The sequence below is a fragment of the Varanus komodoensis genome, unplaced genomic scaffold (assembly GCF_004798865.1).
Source record: "Varanus komodoensis strain SLA01 unplaced genomic scaffold, ASM479886v1 scaffold33, whole genome shotgun sequence".
NCBI classification, from domain to species: domain Eukaryota; kingdom Metazoa; phylum Chordata; class Lepidosauria; order Squamata; family Varanidae; genus Varanus; species Varanus komodoensis.
The window spans coordinates 11,611,946-11,624,868 of NW_025335817.1; the positions used below are offsets into that span (position 1 = coordinate 11,611,946).

The window sequence follows — 12,923 nt, forward strand, 5'->3', positions numbered from 1 at the left end:
GTAACTGATTGACAAAATAGTCTATATTTATTTTAAAAATGTTTTAGCTGAGGCCTGTTAGTGTAGAATGCAGTAAAAAAGAAAAAAATGTCTTGATGAGAAGTAGCTTTTGCTCATTGAATTCCAAGCCATTTCTCATGTCCTTTTCCTACTTTCACATCCTCAAAAAGACATCTAGATGAACATTTTGAAAATATGCAAATATGTTTCAATGTAACAGTTTAATAGGAAAGGCAGATGATGAATCAACTAAAAAATAAGGCAGGCTATAAATACTAAATTAAAAATGAATTTTCACTGAAGGTTACATGATGGATTTGAACCAAGAAATAGTATACTGTCCCAGGTCTGCAGCTGCGTTTTTGGTTCGAGTGGCTCAATGTGCAATTTTAAAGGTGGCCCAATTAATTGATGGCTGCTCCAATATGCAGATGCCCTCTGCTTTTTATTGGAGCCATTCTGTCGAGCAGAGTGCAAGCAGGAGAACACAGCAAAAGTGGGATTACAAGGGACCTTCTGAGCCTATCAGCATCCTAAGCACCTGTCAGTCCAAGTTGCATAGCATTCACTCTTCTGAAAACTTCTGGAAGAAAGAAGAGAGGAAGAACGATGAACCCTGTTGACAGAGGCTTTGGAGATGAGGTGCCTTTCTCCTTCCTCTTCTTTTCAGCATGGTCTGGAGCTGCCTTGGCATCCTGGTTTTTCTTTGTTTGCTCATCATGCTAAACATATTGGATAATTGAAAGCAACCATTTCTGTATGGATCACTAGGCATAGTAAACCTGGATGACAAATCAATTTCCTTGTCATCCTGCAAGAGCACAGCATTGGCTCATGTCACCCACATTTAGTTGTGTCTTGTTCACATGCCACTTAGCAGTTGAAGGTTGGAATTTATTTTATTTCAGTTTGAGTAAAGGGGCTGTCTTGCCTGTGACTGGGTGTGAGGAGGGACATTTGAGGAAGATAATCTTAGAAACATAACGAGTCAGAAGGGGCCTCTCGGGCCTACCATGGGCATGTCCAGCCTATCCTTAAACACCCTCACTGATCGAGCTTCAACCACCTCCAATGGAAGCCCATTCCATACCCTCGGGGTCCTAACTGTCAGGAAGTGCTTCCTGGCATCCAAATGGAACCTTGGCTCCCTGAGATTTGCTCCACTGAAATGCGACCTGCCCTCCTCTGCAGGGGAGAACAAATCTCTACCCACCTCCATGTGACACCCTCTCACATACTTTTATGTTGCCAACAAATCCCCTTGGAGTCTCCTCTTCTCCAGACTGAAAAGACCCAGTTCCCAGTCTTGCCTCATACAGCTTTCCCTGCAATCCAGCCACCATCCTTGTGGTCCTACGCTGCACTGACTCTTACCTGGCTATAACCTTCCTGTAATGTGGAGCCCAGTACTGAACACAATACTCCAGTTGCAGGCGCACCAGAGTCATATACAGTGTTAGTAATACCTCTTTCGATCTAGAAGCCATGCTTCTGGCTTTGCAACCAAGGGTGGCATTCACCCTCTTGACCACTGCATCACACTGTTGACTCATGTCTAGCCTGCAGTTGACCAGTATCCCGGGATCCCTTTCACAAGTGCTGCTCTCCAGCCACTTGTCCCCTAACCTGCACTTACGAAATTTATTGAACGCCTTCCTGTTGTTCACTCCCCACTTCCATAGTCTGTCCAGTTCCTTCTGGATCCAGAGTACCTGCTCCTCAGTTGTGGCCAACACCCCCGTTTTAGTGTCATCTGTGAATTTGATCAGCAGACTTGTCACCCCCTCTTCTAGGTTGTTGATTAAAAGATTGGTCATGATTAGTCCCAGGACAGAGCCCTGGGAGACCCTGCTCATCACCGGATACCATCCCAATGATTCCCCACTTTCTGTCTGTCCATCTTGCCCTAATCCATCGGACAGTGCATTGGTCTATCCCAAAACTCCTCAATTCTCAACCTGGATATCATGGGGCACTTTGTCAAAGGACTTGCTGAAATCCAGGTACCCACCACGTTCCGTCTGTCCAGCCACCTTGAAACCTCGTCATACAATTCCACGAGGTTCATCTGGAAGGGCCTGTTTTTGCGGAATCCGTGTTGCGTGGTAGTTTCAGTTCCCTCAGAAATACCTGGCTTGCAACCCTGGGCAGGAGCAGATGATCTCCAAAACTTACAAATCCCTCAACTTTTGTTGATTAAATGCTGTGTGCTTCTAAATGCTACTGTTTAGTCAATGAAGGACAAATGTGTCCTTTGGAAAAAATACACACTTTCCACACTTCAGGTACACATTTTTCCAATTTGAATGAACAACGAATCTCAAATGAGAATTGGAGTGAGCCAGACTTAGCTTTGAGATGAAACTATGAGAATTTCAATGGGCTTAAACACCCATGGTTCTCCCAGCCCTCTTTACACTGTGGGGAATAGCATGTGTCCCTGCCCCCCCTTCCTGTACAGGTGTCCACTTCTGCACCATAACTGCAGAACCTTTGCAGATCACCAGCCCAAAGCAGCACTAAGCTTTGTTTTCCTATGACAGATGAAAGGGACTTACAGATAGTTCGTTTCCTGGACACTTGTGACCATTGGCTGAGCCAAGTTTCCTGTCAGTGGGAAAATTATCCACCCCCCACCCCTCCAAAGCACCAAAATAGGCAGGCCTTGCCTTTGTGAAGAGAATACTTGTCTGGCAGTTGCAGGTTTCTTAGGAAGGAACATTTTTTTTGGTTCTTATTTTAAAATGAAATGATAAAATTTGCACTTCCTGGACTAATATGCAGATTGGAACAGTTATCTTCCAGTTTGTGCATGACTCCAAATCTTGTAATAAAGTTTGTCTCAAAGCTGCATGCAGAAATGCATTTTTTTTATTATTATTATTATTATTATAACATTTCTATGCCGCCCCTTGCCGAAACCTCGGGGCGGCTTACAACATGATAAAATACATTGAAATACAATAGTACATAATAAATTACCATTAAATATAAAAATACAAAAAATACATTGATTTACAAATACAAAATTAAAATTATCAGTATAAAATAAAAATATAGGAGGAGAAAGAGAAGGAAGAAGAAGTTGCCCCGGCCTTGGGGAGTTTTAGGAGCCATTGTGCGCAAATATATGCACTGGCGGAAATATCTAGAAAACTATGTGTATTATTTATTCATTTATTTATTTAAAACATTTTTATGCCGCCCCCATCTCAACAAAGCCTCGGGGCGGCTCACAACAAAAAGGAGAAGTTGTATATGAAAATGTATTAGGAGAAGTTGTATATGAAAATGTGAAATGTCATGCATATTTAAACTTGAGAATGATTGGAAAATTTGGATGGAACTGAATGTATGCTGATTAGTAAACCTTTGCCTTGAATCCATAAATAACGTATTTCTGAGAATTGGTTCAGGATGAGAGTGGATCAGGCAATCTGATATGGAATGCTAGATCCTCCATCTCCAGATGGAGAAACTAGGTCCCACTGCATTAAAATGAGATATTTTACACACAAAACATGACTGGTTTGAAGACTTTTGATTAGGGAGTGTTCCTTTTGACTCTATCAAGAGAGTCTTTGTCTGAAACTTCACTTGACTCCTCCTGGAAACAACAGAGGAGTGGGAGGACAAGAGCACAACGTTTTCACACAACTTTAGGTGGGGGTCCGGTTAGGTCAGGTCTTGGGCTTGTTAAAATGGTGTGATGCCTGCAGGAGAGAGCTTGGCTTGCTCTTTATCATATGGATGAATGTGACACTGCACTCTCTCTGAAGCTGTCAGGCCAGCTCTAATATCCACAGAATAACGCAACACACTAAACTGACAGATCTATTTCAGTTTCCCTTCTTTCATAACATGCCCGCTAGAATGCCCTGGACTCATGGAGATTGCTATAATAAAGGCCCAGTTAAGATAGCGGATGCCTGACAGTGCTGCACAAAAAGCACTACTTCACTAGCAGAAAAACTGAACATTCAGAATGGACGTTTATAGACACTGTTGTTGACTATCTGAATGGCAGGGACCTTTCCGATCTGTAGGAGCACCACAGGTAGCACATCTGTGCAGGAGGGGGAGTACGGTGTACCCTATGTGCTGCCCATTGGCCATTGCTAGCCTGGAAAAAAACTTATCAGTCTAGCATTGTCTGCACGGAAGACAGCTGGAAAGAATTCATGCAACTTCTCCGCAATTTCCTTATCTTTGTTTAGTCCTCCTTTAACTCATTTGTTATTTAATTTTAAACTGCTTTCAAAGTCAGTTTCCTCTACCTCATGTATTTCATGTGAGTGAATGCCATGGGTGCGAGATTCAGGATAGATGAAATGAAGTTTTTCTTCACACTGTTCCTTGTTAAAATATGGATTTCAGCACAGGAGGGTGTATGAGATCTGTTAGCTCCGCTATACTTTCCTAGTTTGTGAGCTACCAGATAGATAATGTCAGCTCCAGGAGAATACAGAAACATAGAAACAGAATGAGTCAGAAGGGGTCTCCTGGGCCATCTAGTCTGACCCCTGGCTCCAGCTGGCTCTGCTCACAAGATGCCCACCATGTGGATGTCCAGCCTATCCTTGAACACCCGCACCGATGGGGCATCAACCACCTCTCGTGGAAGCCCATTCCACACCCTCGGGGTCCTGACTGTCAGGAAGTGCTTCCTGGCATCCAAATGGAACCTTGGCTCCCTGAGCTTTGCTCCTTTGGAGCACATCCTGCCTTCCTCTGCAGGGGAGAACAGGTCTCTACCCATCTCCGTGTGAAAAGGGAAACTGAAATGATCAAGAGGCTGGAGTAATTCCAAGATGAAGAAAGGTTCTAATAAGAGGTGTTAAAGGAATCTGCTTGGGGATGGTTGTAAAAATCAGGGGGTTAACCCAACTAGCTCCCCTGGATTCCAGTTTATCTACCCAAGATGGGTACCAAGTTGACCTTTATTTAAAATAGACTGTGATTTGTGTTGTTGCTTTAAGACAAAGAATTTTGCACATGTCTATATTCTTTTTCTTTGATGGGTTTAGACTATAGTTGTCCTCTTATATTTTATTTATTCGTTTTCTTTGTTGCCTTCATATGCCACCGTTTTACCTCTTGCAAGGAACCCAAGGTAGCTTACATGATCTTCCTCCTCCCCGCTTCAATTTGTTCTGACAAGAATCCTGTGAATTAATTTAAGCCGACAGGTTGTGACTGGCATGAAGTCTCCAGTGCATGAGGACTAGAAACCAAATCTTTTGGTCTCAGTCCAAAACTCTAACCATTAAACCCTGCTGATTCCTAAACAAAATTCCCAGGGTGACTTCCATCCAGAAATAAAAATGCTTATGAATTCTCATGCAAACTAAATTTCAATGTTTGGCCCAGGTTAGAAGAAACTGAAACAGATAGATTAGTCTATTGCTGCTCAAAGCTGATGAATTGCTTGGCATGTGCTGCTTTATAGAAAAGAAGTAAAGTAACTATGCATCCATTTGCAGATATGGGGGACATAGTCATTCTAAAGAAAAGTGCTAAGCTTGCTTTTAAATGGTGTGTATGTGCATTGTGTGAAGCTAGGGATGTTTGACAAATCTGAGAGGGTGTGAGATTCACCTCTCACTTCCAGATTCAGGTTTGTTAACCCTGTACTGGCACTGGCTGGCTGTGCTGTGAATCAGCACTTCACAGACTTCTGCCTGTAAGCTGTGAAGGACTGTGTTTTATTATTATTTCTAAACTAATCATGAAATTTGTACAACTAAGCAACCTAAAACCATGTGACTTTAGCAGGAATCACAATTTGTTCAAATTTCAGTATTTGCACAAAGTCAGGGAATTCTGCACAACTAATGTTAGATCCATGTGGCTTTTGGGTACTTCGCTGCACAGATTTCCTAGAGGTTAAAAAGCACGAACAAATTGTAATACATGAGAGAAATGGAAGTCCACAATCCCCCTCCCCGAATGTCCCACTTCTGATCCTTGGATGAACAGCAGGCAGGAAATCAGTCTTAAGGTCTTAAGCAGGTACATCCCTGTATGAAGCATCACCTTTGCGAGCCCATGCCAAGAGGCAATGCCCCTTCTAGCAGAGCCGTCCGCATCTGCGTTGCTTGCCAGAAATACGCAAGAAATAAAAAATCCACTGACAAAAAAGATAGGGAGACTTGCTGTCAACATCTTTTTAACTTATTTATCTAGTGAATAAGTTGACTCAAACAGGAGTAGGCAAAAATTGCAGCAGCAGCCCAAAAAATGAAAAAGGAAAAAAAAAGAACAGTTTGCTGCTACCCTAAACAAGGCTACCTTAGTGCTTTCCCCGCACCCCCAAGGTTGTGTTGCCCATGTGAACCCGATAGGAAAGGGCAGGTGAAAATGTTTGCCAAACTCCGAGGTCCCCTGCTTGTTGTCATTGAACATGGTCAACATAGCCTTAAAGAGGCTCAGTGTCCCTATTTTATGGGTTGAATTCCATTTGAGAGAAGGACCACTTAATTGAACGGAAAGTTTTACTGAATGTTCCTAAACCTTAGGATAGACATCTTCTAGAATAGGGCTAGGGAAAGCCAGCACCCAAGCTGGGAAGCCACCAAGGGATAAGGGTTAGGCTTCTGGGAACCCCTTGGAGAACTGGCTGTGGGCCTGAGAATCTACAGCAATGTGAGTGGGAAAAGCAACTTGGCAATGCTTCCTTTTGTTATCATGTTGAGAAATGCCCCAGCCCCATGTGGACATTAGCTTGCTCTTGGCATGTCCATAGGGTTAATGGGGAAGCTGGGGGAAAGGCAGTTTGGGCAACATTGAAAGTGGAATGATTTCCTTTAGGATGCTACCAGGGGGAGGGGGGAGTGGCTGCAAGTACTGCTGGTCAGTAGCAGATGGTTTTTACACAGGTTGGACAGCTGTCTTGTTATGTGAAAGCCCACAACTTACCCCTGCCTCTCTCCACAGACACATAGAGAAATGGAGGAATTTGCAGACACTGCATGCCGTAGACATGGAGCTGTATACAGGACTCCAGAGACTGTGAGTATTCTGGATTTGCAGGAAGTGGTTTGGAAGTGTATGTGGAAGTTTGGAATCCAGGAAGGATATTCTGAATTTGAATTCTGGAAGCGCTTCCCTATCACTTACGGTTTCCAGCTGACCCAAACAAAACTAGCCAGGCTTGTTTCTTTAATTTCTGAAAACAGACTGGTCTGCCGAACTCAGCAGAACGGATGTCTTGACTTTATAACACTAACCCCAACCTGCACTGCAGGTGTCTTTGGCATGGTGATGAAGCATGTTGGAGATGACTCTTGCGTTTCCTTTGGATGGCTCTTTGGATGGCTCAGACTGGACTTGGACTGGCCAGCCATTCAGATAGAAGTCTCCTTCATTTGACATCTCCTTGAATGCAAGACTTGACGTAGGACCCCTAGCCATTATGGTGATGAGCTGTGGGACAAAATATTTGGAGGCCTGCGAATTGTAGCCCCCTCCATGGGGTCTTCTTGCAATCAGAGTGCTGTTGCTACCCCTCCCCCAAGGTAAGGCCACGGGGGCCTTTTTGATGTAGGAGGAGGATGGCTTGAAATACACTTTTTTCTTCTTTCTTAATTACTTACTTTTTCATTTATATCCTGCCTTTTTCCTACAAAGGGCTCAAGGCAGCTTACATCATTCTCCTCCTCCATCTTATCCCCAGAACAACAACCCTGTGAGGTATCTGGCCAGGGCGACTTATTTTATATTTTATATTGTTATTTTTGCATTTTAATTTAATGTTTGTATATTTTTAAATTTAATGTTATAATTATTTTTTAATTTAACATTGTAAGCTGCCCCGAGGCGAATGGGGCGGCATAAAAATGTTTTAATAAATAAATAGATAAATAAATAGGTTGGGCTGAGAGTCTGTGAGTGGCCCAAAGTCACCCAGTTGGTTCCATGGCTGAGCAGGGACTAAAACCCAGATCGCCTGAGTCCCAGTCCCGTGCTCTTAACCACTACACCACACTGGGTCTCTTTCTCTTTCAACCAATGACATTGGAAGGCCTTCTGCTAGTTCTGCTTCTCTATGGGAATCACCATCTGACCACCACACAATCCCTTTAACACAGCTCACAGCTCAATATCTGATTATTATTATTATTATTATTATTATTATTATTATTATTAATTTCTAAAAGCTGTCTGGGCAGTCTTCAAGAATGACTATTTCATGATGCTGTCAGTAAAATGAAAGATTCTAGAGCTTTTAAAATGGGCCACTTAAAGCAAAAGGATGTGGGATCCATCATCTCTGCAAACTGGGAGCTGTTGCTTGACTTTCTGTTGCATTTTGGTGACCTCCTTTCAAATTGCCAGCAGGTTGCACTGCTGCCAGGATTACCTGGTAGAGTGCAGAGCAGTGCTCTGAGCCACAGAGCTATCCCTGCAGTTGCCTGATTAAGTACCAGGCTATGTAGGACTCAGTGGCAGAGTGGAACTGGGGCTACCAGAGATGCCCCCGCACACACCCAAGTGATGGTTCCTGGCCCTACCATAAAAAAACAAGAAGATCAAGTCTCTGCTCATGGGAGCATGCTGTTTCCAATTTTTATGCATTGATTGATTGATTTGCTGAAAATAGTTGTTGGGGGAGTGAAAAAGTGGGAGGAAGAAAGAAAGGAAAAAAAACCTTCACTGTATTAGTTTCTGTATGATTACAGATCAGCAGAAAAATGTCCACTCTGGTGACCTTCCCTGAAACTTAAAGCTGATAAGCAAATGCCTTTTGTAGGAATTCTCTATGTAAGCATCTTAAGTTGCTTGTTCAGATCAGTTCAGATTTAGAGTTGGCATGGAAATGCATATTTTCTGTTGTTTGCTTTCTTTGTTGAAGGTTTTTAATGAATTGTAGGACTAGGGTGCTGACTAGAGTGGCCATTTACTCTTTGCCAAAAAGGGGTATCACTCCAAACTGTATAAAGATATTGTTTGGCATTATATACCTATAGGTCAGAACAAGAAATAACAATAATTCGATATAATAGTTGTAGGATTCTTTCTGTCTGGACATGCATAGAAACAGATCCTTAGGTAGAAAAGTACTGGCAAATTGCAAGTGCACATACCTCAGAATACTAGATTTGTGTAAAATTATGGAAAATTTTAAAGAACATCTCTATGGAATTCAGAAAAAAAAAACTAGCTTATGGCAGACTCCATGGGTTGGATTCCTAGACATTAACACTTATTTGAGTTTATTGTGGGATTTTTTACCTTCTCCAAGAACAAACTTAGTTTCATTTATCTGCTGCAACTCCTCTGCACCTTGTGACATCTCCTTGCAAATGGGGAACTTGACTTAACCGACTGGAGAAAGTGGGGGCAGGGGGCTGGGTAGTTTCCAGAAGCAGTAGCTGAGGTGCTTGAATGCATCTTGAATGCATCACTTCAGCATGCAAGGAAGGCCAGCATGATGGAGTGTCCAAAGTGGTACAATGACTTGCAATCTGATGAGCAAAGTCGTAGGCACAAGTCACCACTTCGGCATACATTCCTGTTGGCACTTTAGGGTTATCGCTTCTGCTCTTTCTGACAGGCTTCTTACAGTAAATGGACTCATGGCAGACAGGTCTGTTAGAGTCCTTTCCATTTATTTGTTTAAAACTTTTCACAGATGTCTCAGGACGGTTCACAACAGATGAATGAAATAGAATAAAAATATACATAAGAGTAGCAGTTGCACAGCATTTGATGTTGAATATAAAACCACCAGTTAAAACAGGTTAACAATTAAAATATTGGGAGAAATAAAAGGTTTTCACCTGACACCGAAAGGAAAGAAGTGTTGGTGTCAGGCGAACCTCTCTGGGGAGCATGTTCCACAGTCAGGGTGCCACCACAGAGAAGGCCCTCCTCCAGGTAGTCACCCTCCTGATCTCTTTCAAGGATGGCTCCCGGAGCAGGACCCCTGCCTCAGATCTCAAGGGGTGGGAGGACACATAGGGAAGAAGGCGCGCCTTCAGGTATCCAGGACCTAAGCCATTTAGGGCTTTATAGGTCATCACCAGCACCTTAAATTGGGCCCAGACTTCAATTGGTTGCCAGCGTAAATGATAACGGACCAGCATTATGTATGAATACCTGCAGGTCTCCACTAATATCCTGGCAGCTCTATTTTGAACCAACTGAAGTATCTGGACCGTCTTCAAGGGCAGCCCCACATAGAGCGTGTTACAATACTCCAGTCAGGAAGTTACCATAGTGTGGGTCACTGTTGCAAGGCACTGCTCATCCAGGTAAGGTCTCAGTTGGTAGACAAGCCAAAGCTGGAAAAAGGCACGCCTCACCACCTCTGCCGCCACCTGGGATTTCAGGGACAGCTCCAGATCGGGGAGACTCCCAAACCGTTCACCCTGTCCTTCAGACCTGTAGGGCTGAACCGTCTACCAGCAGGACCTCCATCTTATCTGGACCGACCCTCAATTTATTGTCCCTCATCCAACCCATTACCCTGGCCAGGCACCGGTTAAGGGTGGCCACTGCCTCTCCTGGACTAGATGTAAAAGAGAGGTAGAGCTGGGTGTCATCAGCATACTGCTGACCACAGCCCAAACCTCTTAGCAGTTTCATGTAGATGTTAAAAAGCATGGGGAATAAAACAGAACCCTGCGGAACTCCATGGCAAAGTTGCAGTGGTGCAGAGCCATAATCCCTGCTGGGATTAGTTGTGCCTATTGAATTTGGCTGGTGCAGACAGGTAAACATGGCATTCCAGATCATACTTATGAGAATTTACCAACTTCTGTGAAGTTCATATTTAGGAGAAATGTAATTGGCAAATGAACAGTTCTTAATGTGAGAATAAGCAAAATTGTCCAATTTGCCTGTTCCTAGTCCCTGCTCTCTCAAGGGTGGGCTGGGCTTAAGTCCTTGTTTCTGCTTATATTCATGGTTTCCAGAGAATTTGTTTCTTGCCACCTTGGTTTCAACTTGGAACAACAGTTTCCCATCCACTCCCTCAAATTGTGCTGAAGGTGGAACTTTGCCTGTCCATCTCTGAGCTTTCTTCCTTCACTGTCCTTTTTGCCTATCTTTACAGGACAATCAAAGATTCAGGGCTCAAGAGCATTCAACCACGAGCATTTGATAAGAACCCTCATTTACGCTACATGTAAGTAGGTTTCCTTGTTTTTCTCTGTCCTCTTGCTATTGCAATTTTTCTTTAAAAGTTATTCTCCTTGCAGTTGCTTGAGAGTGGAATGGGAACGGGACGACAGTAAGATGGAACGCCAAATGGAAGAGAACAAGAAGAAATCAAAGGGTCCAGGCAACAACCAAAAGCAATAGCAATGAATAGCTCCTCTCTGCTGGATAGCTGGCAGATTTCGTTGTCTTAATAACCAAGGCAACTTTGATTGCCATGCTAATGAGCAGTTCCTTATTAGCACCCTTTAAGTGGCCAGTGGGAAGTTTCCTTTCCAGCATGGGGTTCAGAGAAATGCCACAGGAGGGCAGAAAAAGCTGCCTTGCCACACAGCCTGAAACTGTTCCAGTCATTAACACTTAACAGACAGGAGATGCAAAGCAGGGTCTGTTTGGTGCATTTCTTCTTTTTCCTTTTCATACCTCAGGCACATGTTTGACAGCTTGCACTCTTAATTACAGACTTGTTAGGCATACACGATGGTACCAGGATATAATACGGCTATTTTTTGCTGAAGGTTATTGGCTGAGTACAGCGAAGCTGGAAGACAGTTTGGCTATGGAAAGAGATTCTGCTTTTTCAACCTGAGGATGCTCTACATTCATGAAGAGAAAATTTCAGAAAGGCATATGGCTGGGTAGAATGGCTGCATGTATAAATATTCTTCAATTTCCCTTTTTTGGTTAGAATTTCCTGTTTAATCAAGGTATTTGTTTTTCATTCCAGAAAACACCTGATTCTGATCATGATCAGATTTAAGAGACCCAGGGCTGTTTCTACCATTAGTTCAAGTGGCAAAACATTAGGGGATGAGCTTCATGTGCTGTTCCATCTACACTCTGCCCTTAAGGTAGCCTGAGGTCTTGAAGCAGTAAAGGACCATTCCACACTGCCAATGCTGAATCAAGATTCAGTTTTCAAAAATGGTAGTAGAAGGAACATGGGGAATTATAGACTGGTTAGCCTTGTGTCCATTGTAGGACAAACAATGGAAAGGCTCATAATAGAGAGAGATCTAGTGATGCTAGATAGGGAAGGGAGGCTGACAGCCACACAACATGGCTTCCGCAAAAACAGGTCCTGCCAGACAAACCTTGTGGAATTCTATGACAAGGTTTCGCGATGGCTAGATGGAGGGGATGCAGTGGATGTGGTTTACCTGGATTTCAGCAAGGCCTTTGACAAAGTGCCCCATGATATCCTGGTGGAGAAACTGAGGAGTTTTGGGATATACCAAAGCACTGTCCGGTGGATTAGGGCATGGTTGACTGACTGAAAGCAGAAGGTAACCATTAGCGGGGAATCATCGGGATGGCGGCCAGTGACAAGTGGGGTCCCCCAGGGCTCTGTCCTGGGGCCGATCCTATTTAATCTTTTCATTAACAACATGGAAAAAGGGGTGAACAGTCTGCTGATCAAATTCGCAGATGACACTAAAACTGGAGCAGTGGCCACAACTGAGGAGCAGGTAGTCCAGATCCAAAAGGATCTGGACAGACTATGGAAGTGGGCAGGAGACAACAGGATGGCGTTCAATGTGGATAAGTGCAAGGTCTTGCACTTGGGGCATAGGAATAGCTGTCATAAGTACAGGTTAGATGACAAGTGGCTGGAGAGCAGCACTTATGAAAAGGATCTTGGGATGCTGGTCAACTACAGGCTAAACATGAGTCAGCAGTGTGATGCAGCAGCCAAGAGGGTGAACGCCACCCTTGGTTGCATAGCCAGAAGTGTGGCTTCTAGATCACGAGAGGTATTA

The 12,923-nt window shown here is 43.6% G+C and overlaps 1 protein-coding gene across 3 annotated transcripts in view; it reads left to right on the forward strand.

Annotated features, from left to right (window-relative positions):
* The window catches only part of NTRK3 (neurotrophic receptor tyrosine kinase 3), a 516,845-nt gene that overhangs the window by 115,156 nt on the left and 388,766 nt on the right, over positions 1 to 12,923 (forward strand). For all 3 annotated transcript variants that reach the window (XM_044438931.1, XM_044438932.1, XM_044438933.1), the window contains exons 2-3: positions 6,937 to 7,011; positions 11,060 to 11,131. In XM_044438931.1, the coding sequence (XP_044294866.1) occupies positions 6,937 to 7,011; positions 11,060 to 11,131 (147 nt within the window). The remainder of the gene's footprint in view (positions 1 to 6,936; positions 7,012 to 11,059; positions 11,132 to 12,923) is intronic.